This window comes from Strix aluco, chromosome 4, assembly GCF_031877795.1.
Source record: "Strix aluco isolate bStrAlu1 chromosome 4, bStrAlu1.hap1, whole genome shotgun sequence".
NCBI classification, from domain to species: domain Eukaryota; kingdom Metazoa; phylum Chordata; class Aves; order Strigiformes; family Strigidae; genus Strix; species Strix aluco.
In genome coordinates, this window is record NC_133934.1 from 73,685,069 (window position 1) to 73,696,167 (window position 11,099).

General features: G+C 38.5%; 1 protein-coding gene across 9 annotated transcripts in view; it reads left to right on the forward strand.

The window, feature by feature from the left end:
• The window catches only part of LARP1B (La ribonucleoprotein 1B), a 33,395-nt gene extending 25,954 nt beyond the window's left edge, over positions 1 to 7,441 (forward strand). For 5 of the 9 annotated variants that reach the window (XM_074823630.1, XM_074823634.1, XM_074823635.1 and 2 more), the window contains 8 exons: positions 144 to 267; positions 1,127 to 1,338; positions 1,732 to 1,838; positions 2,370 to 2,530; positions 2,827 to 2,971; positions 4,203 to 4,312; positions 4,533 to 4,660; positions 5,438 to 7,441. In XM_074823630.1, the coding sequence (XP_074679731.1) occupies positions 144 to 267; positions 1,127 to 1,338; positions 1,732 to 1,838; positions 2,370 to 2,530; positions 2,827 to 2,971; positions 4,203 to 4,312; positions 4,533 to 4,660; positions 5,438 to 5,671 (1,221 nt within the window). In that variant the 3' untranslated portion in view covers positions 5,672 to 7,441. Of the gene's footprint in view, positions 1 to 143; positions 268 to 1,126; positions 1,339 to 1,731; positions 1,839 to 2,369; positions 2,531 to 2,826; positions 2,972 to 3,283; positions 3,870 to 4,202; positions 4,315 to 4,532; positions 4,661 to 5,437 lie in introns of those variants that run through there. The other 4 variants (XM_074823633.1, XM_074823632.1, XM_074823631.1 and 1 more) reach the window with 4 other exon arrangements.
• Positions 7,442 to 11,099: the final 3,658 nt, after the last annotated feature.

Here is an 11,099-nt window from a genome sequence, read left to right on the forward strand (position 1 = left end):
CAAAAGAAATCTGTACTGGCTGTGTATGGGTAGTTGTGTGTCAATTCTGGTTTGCTTATTTTCTCTTTTATGAAAGTCACCTGTTTCTCAGGATGATACCTGTTATCCTGCTTTGTGCTTACAATTTGCCTTCTCTAATTCAGCAGGAGATCGAGAACTTTAAGAAGCTAAATCTCATTAGTAAGGAGGAATTTTATAATCTTGCACCAGAACCAGTTGCTGATCCAACCCAAGAAGTTCTTCCAGGACCTCCAGGGCTACAGAAAGGTAAATAATACGTATTTATTTTTAGGATCTCTGTACTAAAGAACAACTTTGTAGGTGTTTTAACTCTTTCTGCTTGTGTAATATTTTAATTTTGGTCCAGTCAGCAGTCCAAGGGGCTTTTTCTTTGCTAACTTTTAAAATTGTCAATTGTTCATCAGTGGCATGGTTTCCATTCAATTGGAAGCTAGTACTCATACTTTGCAGGATATATATGAGCATCAGCAGGCAGTGTTCTATTTTGTTGTCACCATAAACCAACACCAGGTGCTTTTTGTGTAACCTGGCATTTACAATGTGTAACAAAAAAAATAACTTGTGAAACGTTTTCTAGAAACCAGTATTTTTATGGGAACCAGGGATGGAATGAAGTGAGATTAGAATAATTTTCTACTTGTATCAGAACCTTACTGAACAGTCACAATGTCCACATCTTATCTTTTGAGGTATTTCTGATACAGTAGTAGTATTAACATTTACTAGGATACATGCTAATAGCGTCTTTGAAGTAGTTGAAGAAACCACCTCACTAAACCCACCACCTCGCCAAGAAGTGAGAACGTGGTTACGCTTTCCCCGATGTTTATTTTCCATTACTTTGCTAGTGTCGATACACAAGAACAAGCAGGTAAGAAAGAAGTGAGTTTGAATTTTCTAGCAAAGACATGCTTGAAGCATTATTTCATAGTTTTGAGCAGTTTGTACTGCTTCTACACCAAGTGCTTTTGTTAATTTGATTGTCCTTTGGATTGATGTAATTCACTTGAAACAGGCCTTTCAGGTACTAGATACTAGGGAAACTTAGGCTTTGAAATTCTAAGTCTCTTTTGAAAAACAAATGTTTTCTCCTTCCTGCCTGTAGATTTAGCAGAGGAGCTGGCTTGTGATTTGTTAAGTATTGAAGTACCTCCGACAGCAGCAATAGCTCGATCACTGCCAACAGCAGTTCCAGATTCCCCCAGGGTTCACCCTGGCTTCACCCCGCGAACACCTCGTACCCCAAGGCTACAGGATCCCAACAAAACACCCAGGTTCTACCCTGTTGTTAAAGAAGCACGATCCATTGACATAAAGGTAAATGGAAAGATGTAATATTTTTCAAAAACTAGAAAAAGCCTATAAAACTCATGTGTCTGCATATGATTTAACAAGAATGAAAAGGCAAAAAACGAAATGCTTGTACTTTTTTTATTGCTTCTCTTCAAAATATTTTCTGTATTCATTCTTTTTTATTTCTACAAAATGGTTTCCGAGTTTTCTCTGTAACATTTCTTAAAAGTCCTTACTGAAAAAGTGTAATGTCTAAAGATTTTTAATTTGTTACATAAGACTAATCTTGAGGTTATGAAACTGGAGTGTTGTGACTTTATAATGTGTTTGAATATAAAATTTTTAGAACTTTGTTTTGAGAGGGAGAGAATGAGTGAAATCAATTTAGGGAAATAAATACCTCATTTACTTTCTTAGACTCCAAGAAAAAGAAAAACACGACACAGTACAAACCCTCCCTTAGAATGCCACGTTGGTTGGGTGATGGATTCCAGAGACCACAGGCCAAGAACTTCCTCTGTGAGGTAATTTTTTTGTTGTTGTAGAAAAATGGTTTGCAATGTCATTAGTTCTCACTGCTAATGGAGAAGTAGGCTGCGATAAAGGACAATTTATAAATACAGTGGAAGCAAGAAAAGAGCAGTCAAGACAGACACAAGCCTATCTGGAAGTAAGCTAGATAGGCTGACTATGGTCACAATGTTGTTTGTTGATCGATGATATAGTAGCCCTATTATTACTTGAAGTGCTGATGTTCACTTTGGTGATTTTGCTTTTAAGTGGTCATTTAAAATCAGGCATTACAGTAATGTTTAATTATCATCACCCAAAAACTGCCTGGTTTTTGACATACTGGCACAGAATCTGATTTTCTTGAGGTGCACCAGGAAACAGATGACTGGGACCCCAGGCACGCACTGTAGTGGTCACAAGGTGACTGTACTATTCTGACAGCTCTTGCGTAGTTCAGAATGGTTGAAAACTGATTCTGTAGGAAAGCACTGTTTATAGGACAGAAATATGTTGGGTGTTTTGATTTTTTTTTTTTTTTTCAGCAGTTCTAATGCTTCGCCTTCAGAAGGAGCTCCACTAGCAGGAAGTTACGGGTGTACCCCAAATTCTCTTCCAAAATTTCAGCATCCTTCTCATGAACTGTTAAAGGAAAATGGCTTTACTCAACAGGTGTACCACAAATATCGTCGAAGGTGTCTAATGGGTAAGCTGCTAAATGTACTTCCTGAAATTTTAGTTAGAAATTACCAGATGTCATCTGATACCAGTTTTCTCCACATTGTTCCTTATCCTTAATTTTTCCTGTGAAAGGAAAATAAAATTTCTTTGATGTTTCTATTTCATGAGCTCTGGTTTCCATTTAACTTTACGTTCCCTGACAAAAAAATTACCCTCAAACATAAGTTTAAGTTACTGAAAGATCTTGTGGGCGTATTACTAATGGAAAAGCACTTGAAAATATTCTGCTTTTTGGGTGTTTTCCTTTCTTTTTTTTTCCAGAGAGGAAACGGTTGGGAATTGGCCAGTCCCAAGAAATGAACACACTCTTTCGTTTCTGGTCCTTTTTTCTGAGAGATCACTTTAACAAGAAAATGTATGAAGAATTCAAACAACTTGCTCTAGATGATGCAAAAGAACACTACAGGTATTCGCTTTTTCCTGGAAGTTAAAAACTGTTGAGGTCTTACCATTTGTTTTAATGACTGTGAAGTTTACATATATCTGAAGCGAACATTTTTAGTATTGACTTTGACTCTTTGTAAATCTTTAAAATAGCAGTCTGCGTAAGTTGTTTTAATACCAAAAATCAGTCTGTGTGTATTTGCAGATAAATAGCTAAATGCGTCACATTTCCTGACTTGTAATCGGTCCTGAATTCTACAAAATCTTGTAACTTGGTGACCGTGACGAGTCAGCTCTGTACTTACTAACACTCATAAGATTCTTCCTTCCATAGGTGAAGACTTCCTTAACCTCACTCAACTTGTTCAAACTGCTTCTTGCCTTACAAAAATAACAGAAAAATGACCACAAAGAAATCACCACTGCCCCTTTAGCTCTTTGATACTATTCCCTTCCTCTCACCTGGTTCCCCCCACCTCTTTCTCTTAGCCAAAGAGACAAGGTCAGCCAACGTTTTAAATGCCAAGTGAGGAAGTACCGGCTGTGGAAGTCCTGAAGTTCAGTATGTTGTCTGAGACTGCAGTCCCTAGGGTGCAAAGGTGGCTTTAGTAATACCTCGTGTCTCTGTGCTGAGCTTTCTTGATGCTCTCTGATTATCCAAGGATACATTCACCAGGAGAGACTTCAGAAGGCTTGTAAGGGGACTAAGGTGGCAGCAGAGGAACGCAGAAGAGAAGGAGATCCCAGCTATCTAGAGGCCCAGGGCAGCCATGGTGACGGTGTGGCAGCCAAAGCCACAAAATACCGAGCCAGAAATCCTGGCGCTGGGGTGTGCGGGAGCTGAGGGAACACTGAGTCCTGCCCTGCACGCCGGGGTTTGTGCTGATGGTGGATTAGGCTGACTTTTGGTCTGACCCACTGTGAGTGGTTTTATGTTGAAACTCTGTATACGAACGTACTGAAAACATGAGACTGTTTGTCTTCATTTTGTACATGTGTATAGTGTCTGTAAGTTTGTAAGGTGAATCCGTGGGACAAACCTGACTTTCCTAAGTCAGTTTTGGTTATTTGTGAAGATGTTTCAGAACAATAGGTCAATAAAAATTGATGTGAAAAGGAAGTGTTTTTTAGGAGAAGGGTAAAATTGAGCCTATGCCATTTACTTAAATGCAAGAAGAGACTGAAAACGTGCGTTCTTCTGAGGAATGAGGAGCATACATGTAAGATTTTTGTACCTCTTTGTTCTGTTACAGGTACGGATTGGAATGCTTGTTTAGATTTTACAGCTATGGCCTAGAAAAGAAATTCAGGCAAGAAATATTCAAGGATTTCCAAGAAGAAACAAAGAGAGACTATGAAGCTGGTAATTATCATAGGCCAGTCACTGCTTACACTGGAGTGACTTCAGTTGGGAGATAATCCCAATTCCTTGGCACTGACTTGTTAACTAACCCAAGAGCAGCTTTTGTTCGTGTTCCTTTTGTCTTACTGTTCTCTTGAACATAAAGTTACCAGTGAATAGTTAAGGTTTTAATTAAATCTCACCTTTGTAACTTGGTAAAATTATCTTTTTCTATTATTAGGTCAGCTATATGGACTGGAAAAATTTTGGGCTTATCTAAAATACTCTCAGCACAAGACTCCAGCCATTGACCCCAAACTACAAGAATACCTTAGTAAATTTAAGAGACTGGAGGACTTCAGAGTGGATGTAAGTTTCAATACCTATTTTAAAGAAATACTTGGTGTACAGTTATTTTTACTGCAAGGTAAACTGAGAACGGTACTTCCTTTCACAGAAAGGCAGCTTTACAAACCCTGTCAGTGACTAGAAAAGCATGATTAAAAAAACTAAATTCAAATGAAAAATGCAGTTTTTTTCTAGACATTCTTTTTTGAACCAAAGCACGGTGCTGAGATATGGTGGCTAAAATGTAAAAAGTGTTGATCCGTTTTCATTGTGTAATGAAATAAATAGCAAAAAATAGCTTGTTTGTCATCTGGCAAGTCTGATCACTTCTATACGGTTCAAGAATTTGGCAAATGAATTAATGCCCAACTGGCATTTCTTAATGAAGTGCGATGGCACCGTCCTTGCTGAGACTTCAAATGCCAAATTCAATGTATCCTTCCTGTGGAGTGATCCCAGACTATAGTGCTGCCCTGCTTTTCCTAACTGGGTTATGGTGCACTGGCAGTACCATCATCCTCTCTAATCCTCCATTTTCTAGGAGTGTGGCGGATGTTTGGGCAGTGACAGTTAAATAATGCTGTAAGATTGTTTAAAGTCCTTAATATGTCAGGCACTCGCACTTGTAGCGAACCGGCCAGGAAAGCTTTAGAATATCATCGGTGAGTTGTGAATAACTAAGATTACTAGGCTGAACCAGGGGCCTAATTATGGAACACTCTGTCTTTTTTGATCCTTGAAGTATATGAAAAGGCCTTACAGAAGAACATTTACCAGGTTGCCAATGTTTATTTTCAGCCTCCTATCAGTGAAGAACCTGGCAGGAAGAGGCCGGTTGCTGCGACAGGTGAGGATTCAGGTCATCGCAGACATCAGTCTATTTCTTCTAAAACACTTCTTGCCGCTAAGCCCACGGCTGCCTGTCAGTCCCAGGCACAGGGAAACGTTACCAGTGGGAATACTGTGCAAGCGTCCGTAGGCCGTAACAGTGCTGCCACAAAATCTATAGAAAGTGATGTTCCAGAAAAATAGACTTAAGATGAGCTTGCGCCCTTGAAAATCAACTTTATGTCACTCTCTTAATTTGGAGATCTTCAAGGCGAGCCAGTCGAATACGTGATTAAAAGCGCATAGGAAGACAAAGGATTGGATTCTCTTTTTTTTCCACAGGATTTAGTTCCAAAACACTTACCCTAGGAGAGTTGCTCTTGGTTTTGGGATCATTGGAAGGATCCTAGGGAAGATTCTTTGGCTTCAGTATTGCTTTCCTCAAGCTTTTGTTTACAAAGAACTGCATTCCTTGCATATGCAAAAAATACTTTGGGGATGCCTTACATTTCAGCTCGTATTTCTTAAAAAAGGTATGACATACCCATGTTATTTACTGTGCTTTCTTTACCCAGATTTTCCCATTATGTGTATTTTACCAAAGCAAAAAAGATTATATGTAGAGTTTTAAATGTAAAGGAAGGATCTATGTGATTGGTTTGCTCTTGAATCTAACTATTAAAAAGTATGGTTTTGTGCAAAAGCACACTCGAGAATGTGCAGCTATATGTGAAACTGCATTTCTGGATTCTATTTAAAGACACAGTTTCTATTTTTTTCAGGGTCTCCATAGTTAGTATTTTATTAAGTATGGAGTTCGAGTGGACATAACTGGGATACTTTTGCAGATATTTCCTTCAGTACTGGTTCTTAATAACTCAAGCAACAGAAAAATACAGGGGAAAATGGATCTGTTGATTTCATAGTGTCTTAAATTAACATACAGCATCTACCGTTTGTGCAGGTTGTTAAAATAGGAAGCTATTCAAATTATTCTTGTCTTGAGAGGTGTCTTCATTTGAATTCTCTTATGATTATGAAGTACTCTAACAGGAGAGGCATAATTTTTTAAAATTTTTTTTTCTCCATATTTCAAGTAATAAAAATTAGTTTGGAGGGAAACAGAAGTGTTCCTTGTAAATTATTTTTTTTGCTTTATTTTGCAATATCTGAATGAAGTTCTGCTTAAATTATGCTAGCTAAGCCTACATAATTTCAGACAGGTCTAAATAAAATTTCACTGAATGTAAGTTATTCAAATACAAATCCATTTCTGTAGCTGAAAGATGGCGATGTTTATATCCTGTAATTTCTTAACTTCATTACTTTGTTTTTAAAGACTCAAAAAGAACTGAATGAGTAATTTCTCTCTTCCAAGGGTAGGTGAGAAGAATTTCAGCTTTTTGTTAGTTAACTGCAGAAACGACTTTAGTTAACTTGTAAAGTTAAAAAGTTATGTCTAGCACAAATGCCTTAATCCATGAAGGTGTCCTAACTCACTGCACAGCCATGTATGGGGTTTTAAACTCGAACCAGATCTCAGAGGTTATAACAAGTCCATTAATTTTTCAGTCATTGTCTTGTGATTCTCAATTAAACAAATTATGAATGTTTGCATTGTAAAGGAGTCTGTTAGCAGTGGCCTTCCCCACAGTTAATACAATTTCAATATAAAATTGAGCCTTTTGTAAGTGGCCTGTTCTAAATGAATTTAAATGAACACATACCAATATTTTAAGTAATATCCTATAAATATGCTGAAGTGACACATCTCAATCCTGTGTTTGATCCATGCCTTTTGCTATCCAAGAAAATGATGCGAATGTAAATTTGGATTGAAATTGTATATACAAGTAATAGATTGAAGATATTTCCTTTCACTTTTTCATTGGAAAATGTGCAGATTAAGCTTTTAGTGTGTGTAATTTTGTGATATCTTGACAAATTTTATAAAAACAACCAAAAAAACCCTAATAGTGTTGTATATCAACTTTTTTTCCCCAAAAAACAACTTGCGTGAGTGCTAAGGCTGTAGATTTGCATGTGAATTTCTGTTGCCTGTGGTGCACTAAGGTGTCAGGGAAATGCAGCCTGTTAAAGGCTGAAGTGGTTCTTAGAATGTGAGCCAGCTTGCTTCAGTATTGATTCATTTTTTTCGTACGGCTGGGTATTTGTCAAAGAAAAACATGACAGGTGAATGATAAATAAGGCAGAAAGCAAAGAGCATGAATACTTTACCCGCTGTCTGCCCTGTTGGCCTCTGTAGGGCAAGTGGCATAGCCAGCGTCCCTTTATTTGGGTGGACAGTTAAGACAAACCCCCCCCCAAGTCTGTGCATGGCTCTGGCTGCTTTTCAGGGGTGCCCCTTTTCACTTCCCCCAGGATTGAGTCTTCCCTCGCTCCCCTTGCAGATAGCTGGAAAAAATGGTACTGGCGTTAGTGCTGTTTGCACACGGAGCTGAGAACAAAACCCTTGAGTTTTAGGGTAAACCCCAAAGCCTTTGCTGGCTGAGCAGCTTGTTTGTCTATAGGGTTTAATGTGGTTAATCACCTTTCCACAACTGGCATACCTGCTGCAGAGCCATAAATTTGTCTTTGAACACGTGTCCAACATCCTTTCCGATGCCTGTTATGTCCGTTTAAGCCAACCTTCAGTTGGTCAGTCTTTAAGACTGGTTGTATCCCAATAGTAGTTTATTACTAAACATTTTGCAAGTCTTAGACCTTTCCTTGTCTAAAAATTCTCCCCGGTGCTTAAAGAATTTTGTTTAGGTTTGTCTTCATTTCTTCTGCTGAGAAATGGCTGTACAAATATTTCAAAACGCTACCCTGCCCAAACTCAGTCAGATTTTTTTGTCATGCTCCAAATATTGGATCCTAAAGGCTTTTTAAAAGGGAAGGCAGGCAAGACTCAGGATGTCTCTTGTTCCCGATGGAGACCAGATATCTTTTCCTATCACGAGCAGCAGTAGCCTGTCTGCATGCCTGCTGCTCCCCGAGTTCAACGGGGATTTGAGTTTCTGTGGGAGATGCAGCAGGAGCGTGAACAGAAAGCAGTCGCTGTTCCTTGCAGCCTCTACCCTGCAGACAGTGCTTCAGGCAGCGCTGCGGCAAGGAGGGCACCAGCTCGGCTCCCTCGGTTCCCGATGGAGGAAGAGACTACGCGTTAGCTGATATTCTTTCACTGACGCATCCCACTGCTATGCTCTACTCCTAAGCTTAAAAGCTTTCTTTGCTGTCTTCAGCCTCGATGGTTGGGTTGGGTGTTGAGGAATGCAGTTCCCTCTGCAAACACTTCCACAAACTCCGCTGTCAAAATTCAGCAAATGGACCAACCCCAAAACCTAAGCCCATAATGGATTTACAGCTTTGAACTTGTCTGAGGTGTTAGTGTTGTGTGACCTAAGTAACAAGAAACTTCCGAGTACAACTTAAAGAGCAACATGGTAACATTTAAAAGAAGTTTAATCATCTCTGTTACTAGTTCTAAGGTAGTGTCTTGGTTAGTACCTTTAAAGCTCATTAGTTGAGGTTTCTTTCTAGTTAAAAAAAAAAAAAAATCATGCCTTCAGACATGTAAAAGCAAAGGACAGGGATTTCACTCCTGTGAAAGGAGAAAGGGAGTTTTTATACAAACAGTAACTGGATGCTTGTGGTCAAGTGACTTCACACCTCCAAAAGACTTTATTTTTAGATGTTCAGAGTGTACACTTGTAGGCTTTGCCCAGTTACCTAGAAAACGCAACAGGTTGGTAAAATATGACTGTCACAGAAAAAAACAACCCAAGTAAACTTTGTAACCAGATTGAAGACAATTCGATTTGTTTATGAATTTTGCAGGAAGGTTGCAGTGCCAGACTTGGTCTCTATGAAACATTAACGTTGCTGCCTTGGGATACAGGAAAAAATACACAAAAGCACAAGAATCCCCAAAGAGAAAGGGTGAGGAACACTTTGGGTTTCTTTGTTGGTTTTTTGGTTTTAAGTTTTCAGGTAAATAACCCTTCACCTGCATTTGAACCAAACTTGGCACACCTGTGCCATCAAAAGCAAGCTGAAAACCCAATCTGTAAACATTCACCTTTAACCATAAATTAAGGAAGGATTTGCCAGTAACATTCATACTTAAATATGGAAACTAAATAAAAAAATAATCCTTCAAGGCCAGTTACATTATTACTAGTGTTAAGTAGGAAAAGGAGCGAATAGCCTAATCCAGAGCCCCACTTGCATCATTCCTTTCATGCTGGAGCAAGTCACCACACAACAGCGAGGGCAGGGTTTTCGCCCGCAGCCTACACTTCAGTCTCCCAACGTTAAAATGGGAGAGAACCAAGACTGCAGGAAGGACTCCGAGGCCACGGGACTTCATCACAGACGTGCTTGGAGCTTAATAAATGCACTTCAGCATCACTTCAGTACTGAGTGGCTGAATTGGTGAGTTACACTTCATAAAAATCTACACAGCTTTGTCCTAAAAAAATAAAAGCAACCCCCAAGCAGAGCCAGGAAGACCATTATATTCAAAGCACTGGGTCTTGATCAATATTTTGTACTATTCTACACAACAATGCATGTATTTCCTGGAGGAAGTAAAACCCCACAAACTTTTATTGAGAGAAAACAATTATCAAAGAGACCCAAAGCATAAGTCAGGTTTAACTATTCCTTGACCTTTACAATGAAGATAGTAAAATCAAAATGACTTTGCAGGAAGAAAAAAACAAAAGTTAGAAATAGCTTAGAACTAAGAAATTTAAAGTGAAACAAGATCAGAAGCAGAGCGCCAAACTGCTTTTACATGCTGTGCCTGACTCCGAGAGGGCAGAAAATGTAAACCTTAGCCAAGGAAAAGTAGATGTAGCTCAGTCAAGATACAGACAAATGCAAGCATGTGAAAGGATAATTCTGTAGTCCTTAGTGGAAATTCATGCTCAGATCAAGTAACAACATGTTACTGTTTAAAAATAGATTTCCTGCCACAATAAGGCATTTTTGGGAAGCGGTGTACAAATGAGGCAGAAGTGTCAAAACAAATGACTACTCAAACTAGTTTAACACTAAGTCTAGCCTGGGAAAACAAGTTGTATATTAAACTGGAAATGTATTTTGTTTCTAAAGATGAGAAATACTCCCTTCAAGTCCCCTATGTTGCTTAAACAAAATTTAACACATTGTCAGTGTCAACCTGCCTGTCATTTTAACTCATAGTGAATTTTGACCAAGTGATTGACGTAAGTGGTATATAAGGATGAACACCTCCATAAAATTATATTAATTGCACTGAAGTTTTGACGGTTCTGATGTTATTCTAAATGATTCTTTGTTATTGGTCAACTTTTTATAAACATGAAAGCTCTAGTGTGCTTTAAAGCACTTTTTTTTTTTTTAGGTTGTCAGCTTTAAATCACTAGTGACTGTATGTAGGATGAATGAGGTTAATTTAGATCCACTTGACATCAAAACACAGGATTTAGTCTGTGCAACATACTGCTGCTGAAGGATGAGTTTTATATTCCTCACAGTTACCTTTAAGTTGCTTCAAAGCAAAACTCCTCCTTTACCCATCTTGCTGTTCAACCAACCCTGAAGGTAAAAATCTGAGCCATTCTTTTAAAACAATTTAAAAAAA